At 34.0% G+C, this 14,572-nt stretch overlaps 2 protein-coding genes and 2 long non-coding RNA genes across 10 annotated transcripts in view; 3 read left to right on the plus strand and 1 right to left on the minus strand.

The window, feature by feature from the left end:
* vezt (vezatin, adherens junctions transmembrane protein) overlaps window positions 1-1,735 on the plus strand; it is a 35,763-nt gene extending 34,028 nt beyond the window's left edge. For 6 of the 7 annotated variants that reach the window (XM_073945391.1, XM_073945393.1, XM_073945395.1 and 3 more), the window contains exon 12: window positions 147-1,735. In XM_073945391.1, coding sequence (XP_073801492.1) covers window positions 147-661 — 515 coding nt within the window. In that variant the 3' untranslated portion in view covers window positions 662-1,735. 7 annotated transcript variants of the gene reach the window in all.
* LOC137491554 (uncharacterized) overlaps window positions 1-14,572 on the minus strand; it is a 73,780-nt gene that overhangs the window by 1,560 nt on the left and 57,648 nt on the right. Inside the window, exon 3 of the long non-coding RNA XR_011011531.2 lies at window positions 6,306-6,417. This is a non-coding gene — a long non-coding RNA (uncharacterized lncRNA). The remainder of the gene's footprint in view (window positions 1-6,305; window positions 6,418-14,572) is intronic.
* metap2a (methionyl aminopeptidase 2a) overlaps window positions 4,292-14,572 on the plus strand; it is a 76,915-nt gene continuing 66,634 nt past the window's right edge. Inside the window, exons 1-2 of the mRNA NM_001100054.1 lie at window positions 4,292-4,430; window positions 6,353-6,454. Of these exons, the coding sequence (NP_001093524.1) occupies window positions 4,304-4,430; window positions 6,353-6,454 (229 nt within the window). The 5' untranslated portion in view covers window positions 4,292-4,303. The remainder of the gene's footprint in view (window positions 4,431-6,352; window positions 6,455-14,572) is intronic.
* Window positions 8,558-9,842, plus strand: LOC141381992 (uncharacterized). Its single transcript, XR_012402930.1, has 3 exons — window positions 8,558-8,763; window positions 8,814-8,899; window positions 8,960-9,842. It is a non-coding gene; the product is annotated as an uncharacterized lncRNA (long non-coding RNA).

The following is a 14,572-nucleotide window of genomic DNA, read 5'->3' on the forward strand; positions in this document are numbered from 1 at the left end:
ATAATGACAGTAGTACATACTTATTTAGCAAAATACTAGTTTTGAGCTATTTAAACCATTTGTACCTTAAAAAATGGAAAGATTTTTTTTCAACTTTAAAGTTTACTCTTTATTTATTTATTTATTTATTTATTTTTCTTCTTTAGCTGCTCTGGCTCCGTTTGCCAAGGACTCTTCAGAGACTGGCACAAACTCTTTAGATACAGAAATTTCATTGGACTCGACGACCGCCACAATCAACCATGTCTCCCCACTTGACGAACAAAATAAAAATACTCCACAAACTGAAACCCTAAACGCACTAGAGCACGAAAACCAAGCAGTGACTGAATTCACCTGCGGAGATTCAGACTCGACAGCAGCAGCTAAAGACGCCATTGAAGAAACTCCACAGGAAACGCAGCTCTTCCAGTCGGACGGGCTCATAGACGCCGGGCATGATGGGATACATCCGCTTTCAGCCCGAGTGCCTACAGTATCAGTGATGGACAGGTTGACTGAAATGCACGGCACAGAAGCGATCAGTTTTAGCTCTGCTTTGGCTGCTCAGGTAGCGGCACGTTCACATACGTTCACAAACATGCAGGAATGCACATATGAGGACTCAGACGAGGAAGAGGAAGCAACATCACAGCAGACCAGAGAAAGTGAGGACGACTGAAAAGGCAGGTTATTTATTTTCATCTATTCAGTTTGGTATTTATTGAGTTTGATTTCAGGTCACAGACATCATTGGATGTAGCTGGTGTGTGTTTGGTTGTTTTCAAGTGTGTTTATTTGTGTGTTTGGGGAGGTTTGTGTTTACTCTGCTCCTCATGACTGCCCTCAGGTACAGACTGATACATGCTAGTATAAAAAATACAAAGCAACAACTAAACATATTCTATGTACTCAAAAGTGTCTGACTCTAACTCAAAAGTACATGTCAGGTTTTATTAACTGTAAATGAAGTTCTTAAACATACAGTTCTTAAACGGCAAGTTCCTAAAAATGCTTTAAAATTTGGTTAATCTCACGAATCAAATTTGACCCCAGAATTCAAATAGATGTAAATTACAAATAAATTAGCATAAAGAATACTCATACTCTGCCTCCAAATAAATGCCTCCAATAAATCTTTTGTTTTCTTTTTGTAGACAATTTTCAAATATACTGTGTATATTTCAAATTTCAACTAAAGTTTGTGTTTTTACATTTCCGTAATAAGAATATATTTCATTATTTTGCATTTTTGGTAATCAGAACAAAATTTCCTTTAACCTTATAGCGGTTGTGTGTGTGTGTGTGTGTGTGTGTGTGTGTGTGTGTGTGTGTGTGTGTGTGTGTGTGTGTGTGTGTGTGTGTGTGTGTGTGTGTGTGTGTGTGTGTGTGTGTGTGTGTGTGTGTGTGTGTGTGTGTGTGTGTGTGTGTGTGTGTGTGTGTTTTGCATTGCAGAAATGACAGTTTCTTTACATCATTATATCACTGATGAATTGATATCTTCTAAATTGCAGTATTTTTCCTCCTTACATATTTCACCTATTTAATTTTTGTATTTTTTTCTAATGAGAATTTTGCCCTTCATTACACCACTAACATTTTTATAGATTTTTTTTTCCCATTGTGGTAATGAGACCCCCTCCCCGACCCCCACCCACCCCTTCCACACATTAAAGTAATAATTATTTTGTTAAGTAAATTCAAGTAAACAATGCGCACAATCCAATTAAATCTTCATCTTTTCAAAAAAAAAAAATAGGCAGATTTCCATTATGCAAATTTGTATTAATATTGTTTTGTAACATTCATCCTGTTAACTACGACAAGATAAAGCTAATTCTGTCGTCCTAGTGGCTGGCATGATGTCCTCAAAAAAGACTGCATCTCTCCAGCAGCGAAGCCTCCTTTCTGAACGTTTGTTTTTGTGAGGTCGTTCTTTAGAGAAATAAATAGATGCCCTCGTTTCATTTCTGCTTCATCAAACTTTGACACACACAACTGTTCACACGCAGCTGGAGTTTCATCACGGTGACCTTCACAAGGTTATTATTGTTTTAAAGTAAGTGACAAACATTTAAAATATATTTATCCATTAAAAACTCTACAGTAAAAATAGAAATAAACCTAATTTTTGTCTGGTACTTATTAAAATAACTTTTTTTTAATTAAGTAATGCTCAAGGCTGACATATCCTTTCACATAAAACCATTTTTAAACTCAAATTCACTTTTAACACTGTGGGAAAAAATACCAAGCGAACTTAAACTTGCCTTAAACACTTTCCCCTTGTAAGGACTGTTGCACTTTACGGTTAAATGTTATGAGACCTGGAATGTCATTGAGAAATGTTGCTAAAAAAGAGAGGAAAATCTCAGATATAATAATGTTTGTATGTAAATTATATGATGGTTTTCTTTGGTCCAATATTCCTGAGTTTCCCCCATGCATATGTGCATGATTTCAAACACTTGTCTTGGCCTGGCAGAGACTGTCTATGTGTGTTTGTCTTCACTCAGCACCAGTTTTGCCTTTTTTTAAAGGGTTATATTTTTTTCCCTTCACTCCAAAAGTGTCAATCTTGCATTTCATTTGTGAAATAAAGTATATGTACAAATATGTGAGTTTGTCTTTAGTGGCTTCACACTAAAATATGACTTGTGTGAGCACAGAAACACGTGCAATTAAAGCAAAGTTACTGCCATCTACTGGACAATGTAGTAAAAAAAGGAAATGAATAATGATTAAAAAAAACAATGTATAGAGGGAGATATATATTATGGATGCTCCAATCAGGATTTTTGCAGCCGATATCTAGTACCTATTCCTTGTCATGGTGATTGCCCGATAACAAGTACCAATTCTGATGCTTCAAGCTTTATGTATCTTTGCCATTGCATAAAGCACATTTTCCCCTCTAAATAGGATACTTAAGTGGAGATCTCGTCCTGTCTAAGATAATAAATTAAGAATGCTTCATATAATCCTATACATTTTTACTGCATATAATCTTAAACATGTCTCTTCTAAACATTTAATGTGGACAGAAGCAGCTTTACAGAAAATAATAGATAATATGTAGGGGAGACTCATGGAGCTTCCAGGAGAGGTCATACGGTTGGAAACAAGATTGGGCTGATTGCTCTGCTCGCGTCCCAGCAGCTCAAAACACTGGATATATAGTGTTGAAACAAAGAGATCTTTCCTCACGATGCCAATAAACTGTATAAACAGAGGTTGCACCACATCTGTATATATTTTAGCTGCTGTGATGCATATGCAGCAATCGCTTATGTCCTTACGCATCATTTACCGCCTCACATGTTGTAGTGCTGCTCTCCGTATAACTCAGGTACGCATGTGCGTCTTCCTCTGCTTGTAAACTCATAAACAAACACCTGCAATCGGTTCATAAAATAAGCCAGATTGGCGACTCATTAAATGTGATTATCGGCCGATGCCAATCCTCGGGCAATCGATCGGAGCATCCCTAATATACCAGTTGCTCATAATAAAAAGCATAATGACTATTATGAAATATTTTCAAATAATTTACTTTATCATTACTACAAGAAAATAAATATAGTAATAATATATAACTATTATGTATTATTCATATTATTATAAAATATTTTCAAATACAGAGCTACTATTATACTCTACACTCTATATAGGACTACGTTTTATGTCCTATACATTATGCATATTATTTATATAGTAATATTTACTCATTCACTATGTTTATTTTAAAATCACTTATTTTATAGTATTTCATTGGTAACACAGTATTTCTTATCTGTAATATTCATTCTATTATTGTTTTACTGTAAAACATGACACAAACTAATTGCTTAAAAGTCTTGCTTACACATTATAGCAACGTCAGCATATGAATATGGAATGAATACTTTGCAAGTTAAAAAATAAACCTGCACTGTGAAGCACTTTCTCTGAATGGATTTCCCTCATTAATATTCCGCTCGTCACTTAAAAAAAACATTAGGGAACAAGGGTGATTTTTGACTATTAACTATATGCAATGACGTTAACACAATGAACCTATCGGATAGGCTAAGTAGCACGGCGCGCTCATCAGCTGGCGAATAAACGACTCTGTTAGCGAAGGCATGTTTATAAATATTAACTAAATCACTTTTCTGGATTCTCAGAGCCAGCGTTTTCTAGGTAGGCTAATATTCATGAGCTGATTCTTCGCCATAGTAGGACTGTATAATTTCGCATTCCGCGTCATGCGACCAGCTGATTCGGCAGCTTTTCTCTGCACCTCCCACAATGCATCGGTCTCTGTCCACTCGAGTCCGCAGTCATGGAAGCGAACGGGCTGCCGGTGCCGCCGGTAATGGACACACTGATCGTTAACGGGGAACGAGAAGCCGAAGACCCAGCCAAGAAGAAAAAGAGGAAGAAGAAGAAAAACAAGTCAGTTGTTTCCGGTGAGCTTGTCATTCAGTAGTGAAGTGCTGAGGCCGCTGGATGTTTAAATATATATATTTGTAAATCAGCTGTGCTTTAAATAGTCAGCTGTGAACTCAGATTAACTCGAGACAGAGCTGTATCTCTTTTAAATCGCTCTGTGTATAGATTTAGGTGGTTGAATATCTTTGTGCTAAAAGAAAAAGTTTTTTCAACAGTAGTGATTTTTTTATGCACTGGAAAATATTTAATAAAACAGTTTTTTATAATGGTACAACACTATAATATTATGAATTATTAAAATGTAGTCATTTATACATTTATTTGATATATATATATATATATATATATATATATATATATATATATATATATATATATATAATAAACATTTTTTTATTGTAGAAAAAACACTTGAAATTTTACATGAAACTTTTTAAACTTTATTTTTATATAGTGCCTTTAAAAAGTAGCATCTCAAGACACTTTACAGACATATAACGAATCTAACAATTCTAAAAAAAAGAAGTCAAATACAATCAAATAAAATCTACTCTAAAAAGTAAGTTTTAAGTAAACTAGATGAATTAAACATTTTCAGGGGTTCTACATTGTGAATATTAGACGGTAAAGATATAATTATACAATTTTTGACTTCTTTTATAAAGATTGTACAGTTTTGAGAACCTAAAGAAGTTTTTTTAATCTTTTTAAATGAATTTTTCTGTTAATATTTAAGAAAATATAAATGTATGTTAAAGTTTTACAATGTTTTGTTTATTTTCTGTTTATTAATATGTGATTATTTGTTGTATATGCTTATTTTTTAATTCTACATTCTTCTATATTTCATTTAGGTTGTTTGGAGATACTAATTTAAAAAATGTAGTTTTATTTTTACATCTTGCACTTTTAACTTTATTATGCATTTATGTTTTTTATGTAATATTTTATTTTAAAGTTGTTCATATATACAGAATAACATAGATTGCATATCTAGACACGCCAATCTGATCTGCAATCATAATATCAGTATTTTTTAGAATACTGTAAACTACATTCATAAAAAATAATGTTATATTTTAAATATATTTATTTATAAAAATGTTATATTACATATATTTTTTTTGTATTTGTATTCTATAATTAATTTATTAGAGGTCAACAAAGTTTTGAGCATTTCAAGATCAACCACAAAATATAACCCTAATAGACAATTAATTAACCATATTTCTTTGCCTAACGCATCCCAAAAAATATACTAAAGTTGGCAGCTGGCTAATGTTTGATGCTAACATGGCCAGAAATGCCATTTAGTTAGGCTGTTAGCCATAAAGAATGAGTTTAAATCAATCTTATTATTTCATATTTCCTTTGAATTGAAATGAAAGTTTACTCAAAAATGAAAATGTGGGAAACCGGTACTGTACTATACAGGTAAAAAGCTACTATAGAAGTGAATGGAAGTTTTCAACATTCTTCAAAATATCTTACTTTTTTGTTCAATAAGAGAGACTCAAGGTTTGGAACAAATGAGCAAATAAAGGCACAATTTAATATATTTTTTGGAGTGTACTATCTCTTTAAATACCACATTTTTGATAAGGATTTTAATTGGTGAAATGCAATTTTCGTGTAGATTCTACACGTTTCTGCTCTGCATTTGCTCCTTGTGCTGCTCAGTATGTACTTGCATCATCAGGTCTAAAGTGTCGCCCTACCAAGGTTATATGATGCTGCAGATTGAGCCAGGTTTGCTTTCCTATAGATCCACTATATGAGATGAAGTTATGGACACTTTCCAAACTGACAGCAGTAACTCACTTCCTGAGACACACACACACACATTGTTAGAGGCTGCAGCTTGTGATGCATCTGGCACATTTAGCACTTACTTTGCTTATGTGCTTGTTCACCTGTGTGTGTGTGTGTGACTTTGCAGCAGGACACAGCGAGCAGGTTGATGATGGCGAGCTGGAGGTGAAGAAACCACTAGAACAGCAGAACCTGGAGGAGAAAGAGAGAGAAGAGGATGGAGAAGAAGGTATTGTGCTGGCGAGGGCACACTTCAAGATTGCACACTCTTTTTTTTTTATTGCATAAATGATCTATTATAATGCTTTACTGGCCTCATTTGCTCCCACTTTGTGTGTATGATGTATTGCAGATAAGATTTTGCAGTACATAATATATGCACTATAATATATTTATGCATTACTATAAATACTATATACATTTATATAACCCCCGTTAATTTTTTCCCCCAATTTCCATTTAATGGAGGGAAGATTTTTTTCAACACAATTTTAAACACAATAGCTTTAATAGCTAATTTCTAATAACTGATTTATTTTATCTTTGCCGTGATGAAATCAGTAAATAATATTTGTAAATAAATAGTCAATAAATAATATTTGACTAGATATTTTTCAAGACACTTCTATACAGCTTAAAGTGACATTTAAAGGCTTAACTAGGTTAATTAGGTTAACTAGGCAGGTTAGGGTAATTAGGCAAGTTATTGTATCTCGATGGTTTGGTGCAGACTATTGAAAAAATATAGCTTAAAGGGGCTAATAATTTTGACCTTGAAATGGTTTTTAAAAAATCAAAACCTGCTTTTATTCTAGCCGACATAAAACAAATAAGACTTCTCACAGAAGAAAAAATATGATCAGACATACTGTAAAAAATCCATTGCTCTGTTGAACAACATTTAAAAAAGAAACAAAAATTCAAAGGGGGCCTAATAATTCTGACCTTTACTGTATATATATATTTAATTATATTTACTGTATATAATATACTATATATTTTATATATACTATATATATTTACTACTAATATTTATAATATGTATAATATGTCAAGGTCATGGCACAACAGCCTAGCTTAATTCTTTCGAAATGCCGTAATTATATTTTAATAAAGACTTTCGCACCCTTAAAAATGTACAGTGTAATTACTGTGTAAAATGAATTTATTTCATTATTTGTTTTGAATTATTTGTTTATTATAAGTACTTTTTATGTTTTCCTTTCATTCCTTTAAAATGTTTTGACTAGTTTCAAGCTTATAATAACATATAACTAGATTCTTAAAGTTTGAGAACAAACTTTGAGGCTGGCTTGTGAAAGCCTGACGGTAATAGTTTATTTAGTTTAAACAGTTTTAAAAAGTATGAAAAGATAGATAGATAGATAGATAGATAGATAGATAGATAGATAGATAGATAGATAGATTAGCATGTTATTAGCATGATTTTAACGTGAAATAGCATGTTGTTAGCATGATTTTAGCATGAATTAGCATGTTACTAGCATGATTTTTAGCATTAATTAGCATGTTGTTAGCATGATTTTAGTATGAATTAGCATGTTACTAGCATGATTCTAGCATGAATTAGCATGTTGTTAGCATGATTCTAGCATGAATTAGCATGTTGTTAGCACAATTCTAGCATGAATTAGCATGTTACTAGCATGATTCTAGCATGAATTAGCATGTTACTAGCATGATTCTAGCATGAATTAGCATGTTGTTAGCATGCTTCTAGCATGAATAAGCATTTTACTAGCATGATTCTAGCATGATTTAGCATGTTACTAGCATGATTCTAGCATGAATTAGCATGTTACTAGCATGATTCTAGCATGAATTAGCATGTTGTTAGCATGATTCTAACAAGAATTAGCATGTTACTAGCATGATTCTAGCATGAATTAGCATGTCGTTAGCATGATTCTAGCATGAATTAGCATGTTACTAGCATGACTCTAGCATGAATTAGCATGTTGTTAGCATGATTCTAACAAGAATTAGCATGCTACTAGCATGATTCTAGCATGAATTAGCATGTTGTTAGCATGATTCTAGCATGAATTAGCATGTTACTAGCATGATTCTAGCATGAATTAGTTTGTTGTTAGCATGATTCTAACATGAATTAGCATGTTACTAGCATGATTCTAGCATGAATTAGCATGTTTTTAGCATGATTCTAGCATGTATTAGCATGTGCCTAGCATGATTCTAGCATGAATTAGCATGTTGTTAGCATGATTTTAGTATGAATTAGCATGTGACTAGCATGATTCTAGCATGAATTAGCATGTTGTTAGCATGATTCTAGTATGAATTAGCATGTGGCTAGCATGATTCTAGCATGAATTAGCATGTAACTAGCATGATGGATAGATAGATAGATAGATAGATAGATAGATAGATAGATAGATAGATAGATAGATAGATAGATAGATAGATAGAGGTAGATAGATAGATAGATAGATAGATAGATAGATAGATAGATAGATAGATAGATAGATAGATAGATAGATAGATAGATAGATAGAGGTAGGTAGGTAGATAGATAGATAGATAGATAGATAGATAGATAGATAGAGGTAGATAGATAGATAGATAGATAGATAGATAGATAGATAGATAGATAGATAGATAGATAGATAGATAGATAGATAGATAGATAGAGGTAGGTAGATAGATAGATAGATAGATAGATAGATAGATAGATAGATAGATAGATAGATAGAGATAGATAGATAGATAGATAGATAGATAGATAGATAGATAGATAGATAGATAGATAGATAGATAGATAGATAGATAGATAGATAGATAGATAGATAGATAGATAGATGGAGTGCGAGCATGAGTCAAACAAGCCAACCCCCGCCTCTCTACGATGTTCTGATGCTGAGATATAGCTGCTGTTATATCGTTGCTAGGTTAGTCTGTTTTGTTGCTATGGAGTTGATTGACAGCTTAGACTGATGATGTATCAAAGCTTCTTGCCAGTATGAACAGTTAAACACAACCCCCATGTCTCTATCACACTGCAGCATGACAATATCAGTCTGAACCTCTTTAATTGCAGTCTATGGGACAGTTGCTAGGGTGCAGTATCTGGTTGTTAGGGTGTGGCTAGAAAGTTAAAAGGCCATCGGTGATTGGCTGCTGGCTAGACTGAGTTAAATGAGCCTAGCCATTAGTCTGTAGGACAGTCTGATGCAGAGTTATGAGCTCACAAAGTTTGATCCCATGTAAAGTCAATGAGAGTCTTTTGCAATGGAAGTCTATGGGACGGTTTCTAGGGTCCAAAAGTGGTTGCTAGGGCGTGGCCAGAAAGTTTAAAGGTGATCAGTCATTGGCAGTTTGATAGTCTGAGTTAAATGAGCCCAGTTAGAAGTCTGTGTGACATTCTGATGCGGAGTTATGAGGTCACAAAGTTTGATCCAATGTTACGTCTATGGGATTTTTCCGACGGTCCCGGGACGTTTTTCGGGAAACCGAAAGTCGGATCAGTCGGAAAGGATATAGCAACTCGAGTCAGAATAGTTCGGAGGTCTGACCCAAGTTTGATGGTCATAGCTTGAATGGCCTAGGAGGAGATAGAGTTTAATTTTTAGTCTCAGAAGAAGAATAATATAGAAAAACTAGATTCTTAAAGTTTGAGGACAAACTTTTAGGCTGGCTTGTGAAAGCCTGATGGTAATAGTTTATTTAGTTTAAACAGTTTTAAAAAGTATGAAAAGATAATAGATAGATAGATAGATAGATGATAGATAGATAGATAGATAGATAGATAGATAGATAGATAGATAGATAGATAGATAGATAGATAGATAGATAGATAGATAGATAGATAGATAGATGGTGTGCTAGCATGAGTTAAACAAGCCAACCCCCACGTCTCTAAGATGTTCTGATACTAAGATATAGCTGCTGTTAAATCGTTGCTAGGTTAGTCTGTTTTGTTGCTATGGAGTTGATTGGCAGTTTAGACTGAGGATGTATCAACGCTTCTTGCCAGTATGAACAGTTAAAAGCAACACATGTCTCTATCACACTGCAGCATGACGATATCAATCTGAACCTCTATAATGGCAGTCTATGGGACTGTTGCTAGGGTGCCGTATTTGGTTGTCAGGGGTGTGGCTAGAAAGTTAAAAGCTCATCAGTTATTGGTAGTTTGGTAGTCAGGTAGTCAGGAGTTAAATGAGCCCAGTTAAAAGTCTGTGCGACAGTTTCATGTAGAGTTATGAGCTCACAAAGTTTGACCCAATGTAAAGTCAATAAGAGTCTTTTGCAGTGGAAGTCTATGGGACAGTTTCTAGGGTCCCAAAAGTGGTTGCTAGGGTGTGGCCAGAAAGTTAAAAGCTCATCAGTTATTGGCAGTTAGGTAGTCTGAGTTAAATGAGCCCAGTTATAAGTCTGTAGGACAGTCTGATGCAGAGTTATGAGGTCACAAAGTTTGATCCAATGTTAAGTCAATGGGATTTTTCTGACCGTCCCGGGACGTTTTTCAGAAAACCAAAAGTCGGATCAGTCAGAAAAGATATAGCAACCCGAGTCAGACCAGTTTGGAGGTCTGGTGTGAGTTTGGTGGTCATAGCTTGAAAGCTCTAGGAGGAGATAGAGTTTAATTTTTAGTCTCAGAAGAAAAATAGGATAACAATAGTCTGGCTTGCTACACAAGCCAGCCTAATAATAACTAGATTCTTAAAGTTTGAGAACAAACTTTGAGGCTGGCTTGTGAAAGCCTGACGGTAATAGTTTATTTAAACAGTTTTAAAAAGTATGAAAAGATAGATAGATAGATAGATAGATAGATAGATAGATAGATAGATAGATAGATAGATAGATAGATAGATAGATAGATAGATAGATAGATAGATAGATAGATGTTGTTAGCATGATTCTAGCATGATTTAGCATGTTGTTAGCATGATTCTAGCATGATTTAGCATGTTACTAGCATGATTCTAGCATGAATTAGCATGTTACTAGCATGATTCTAGCATGAATTAGCATGTTGTTAGCATAATTCTAGCATGAATTAGCATGTTACTAGCATGATTCTAGTATGAATTAGCATGTTACTAGCACGATTCTAGCATGAATTAGCATGTTACTAGCATGATTCTAGCATGAATTAGCATGTACCTAGCATGATATTAACATGAATTAGCATGTTACTAGCATGATTTTAGCATGAATTAACACGATTCTAGCATCAATTAGCATGTTGTTAGCATGATTCTAGCATGAATTAGCATGTTACTAGCATGATTCTAGCATGAATTATCATGTTGTTAGCATGATTCTAGCATGAATTAGTATGTTACTAGCATGAATCTAGCATGAATTAGCATGTTACTAGCATGATTCTAGCATGAATTAGCATGTTGTTAGCACGATTCTAGCATGAATTAGCATTTGACTAGCATGATTCTAGCATAAATTAGCATGTTGTTAGCATGATTCTAGCATGAATTAGCATGTTACTAGCATGATTCTAGCATGAATTAGCATGTTGTTAGCATGATTCTAACATGAATTAGCATGCTACTAGCATGATTCTAGCACGAATCAGCATGTTGTTAGCATGATTCTAACATGAATTAGCATGTTGCTAGCATGATTCTAGCATGAATTAGCATGTTGTTAGCATGATTCTAGCATGAATTAGCATGTGACTAGCATGATTCTAGCATGAATTAGCATGTTGTTAGCATGATTCTAGTATGAATTAGCATGTGACTGGCATGATTCTAGCATAAATTAGCATGTGACTAGCATGATTCTAGCATGAATTAGCATGTAACTAGCATGATTCTAGCATGAATTAGCATGTGACTAGCATGATTCTAGCATGAATTAGCATGTAACTAGCATGATTCTAGCATGAATTAGCATGTTGTTAGCATGATGGATAGATAGAGGTAGATAGATAGATAGATAGATAGATAGATAGATAGATAGATAGATAGATAGATAGATAGATAGATAGATAGATAGATAGATAGATAGATAGATAGATAGATAGATAGATAGTTAGAGATAGATAGATAGATAGATAGATAGATAGATAGATAGATAGATAGTTAGAGATAGATAGATAGATAGATAGATAGATAGATAGATAGTTAGAGATAGATAGATAGATAGATAGATAGATAGATAGATAGATAGATAGATAGATAGATAGATAGATAGATAGATAGATAGATAGATAGATAGATAGATAGATAGATAGTTAGAGATAGATAGATAGATAGATAGATAGATAGATAGATAGATAGATAGATAGATAGATAAATAGATAGATAGATAGATAGATAGATAGATAGATAGATAGATAGATAGATAGATAGATAGATAAATAGTTATAGATATATAGATAGATAGATAGATAGATAGATAGATAGATAGATAGTTATAGATAGATAGATAGATAGATAGATAGATAGATAGATAGATAGATAGATAGATAGATAGATAGATAGATAGATGGTGTGTGAGCCTGATTCAAACAAGCCAACCCCCGTCTCTCTACGATGTTCTGATGCTGAGATATAGCTGCTGTTATATCGTTGCTAGGTTAGTCTGTTTTGTTGCTATGGAGTTGATTGACAGCTTAGACTGATGATGTATCAAAGCTTCTTGCCAGTATGAACAGTTAAAAACAACCCCCATGTCTCTATCACACTGCAGCATGACAATATCAGTCTGAACCTCTTTAATGGCAGTCTATGGGACAGTTGCTAGGGTGCAGTATCTGGTTGTTAGGGTGTGGCTGGAAGGTTAAAAGGCCATCAGTGATTGGCTGCTGGCTAGACTGAGTTAAATGAGCTCAATCATTAGTCTGTAGGACAGTCTGATGCAGAGTTATGAGCTCACAAAGTTTGATCCCGTGTAAAGTCAATGAGAGTCTTTTGCAATGGAAGTCTATGGGATGGTTTCTAGGGTCCAAAAGTGGTTGCTAGGGCGTGGCCAGAAAGTTTAAAGGTGATCAGTCATTGGCAGTTTGATAGTCTGAGTTAAATGAGCCCAGTTAGAAGTCTGTGTGACATTCTGATGCGGAGTTATGAGGTCACGAAGTTTGATCCAATGTTACGTCTATGGGATTTTTCCGACGGTCCCGGGACGTTTTTCGGGAAACCGAAAGTCGGATCAGTCGGAAAGGATATAGCAACTCGAGTCAGAATAGTTCGGAGGTCTGACCCGAGTTTGATGGTCATAGCTTGAAAGGTCTAGGTGGAGATAGAGTTTAATTTTTAGTCTCAGAAGAAGAATAATAATATAAATAATAATAATAATAACTAGATTCTTAAAGTTTGAGAACAAACTTTGAGGCTGGCTTGTGAAAGCCTGACGGTGATAGTTTATTTAGTTTAAACAGTTTTAAAAAGTATGAAAAGATAGATAGATAGATAGATAGATAGATAGATAGATAGATAGATAGATAGATAGATAGATAGATAGATAGACAGATAGATAGATAGATTAGCATGTTATTACCATGATTTTAACGTGAAATAGCATGTTGTTAGCATGATTCTAGCATGAATTAGCATGTTACTAGCATGATTTTAGCATGAATTAGCATGTTGTTAGCATGATTTTAGCATGAATTAGCATGTTACTAGCAGGATTTTAGCATTAATTAGCATGTTGTTAGCATGATTTTAACATGAATTAGCATGTTGTTAGCACGATTCTAGCATGAATTAGCATGTTACTAGCATGATTCTAGCATGAATTAGCATGTTACTAGCATGATTTTAGCATGAATTAGCACAATTCTAGCATGAATTAGCATGTTGTTAGCATGATTCTAGCATGAATTAGCATGTTGTTAGCATGATTTAGCATGTTACTAGCAAGATTCTAGCATGAATTAGCATGCTACTAGCATGATTCTAGCATAAATTAGCATGTTGTTAGCATGCTTCTAGCATGAATTAGCATGTTACTAGCATGATTCTAGCATGAATTAGCATGTTGTTAGCATGATTCTAACATGAATTAGCATGTTACTAGCATGATTCTAGCATGAATTAGCACGTTATTAGCATGATTCTAGCATGAATTAGCATGTTACTAGCATGATTCTAGCATGAATTAGCATGTTGTTAGCATGATTCTAGCATGAATTAGCATTTCACTAGCATGATTCTAGCATGAAATAGCATGTTGTTAGCATGATTCTAGCATGAATTAGCATGTTACTAGCATGATTCTAGCATGAATTAGCATGTTGTTAGCATGATTCTAGCATGAATTAGCATGTTATTAGCATGATTCTAGCATGAATTAGCATGTTGTTAGCATGATTCTAGCATGAATTAGCATGTTACTA

The sequence above is a fragment of the Danio rerio genome, chromosome 4, assembly GCF_049306965.1.
Source record: "Danio rerio strain Tuebingen ecotype United States chromosome 4, GRCz12tu, whole genome shotgun sequence".
NCBI classification, from domain to species: Eukaryota; Metazoa; Chordata; class Actinopteri; order Cypriniformes; family Danionidae; genus Danio; species Danio rerio.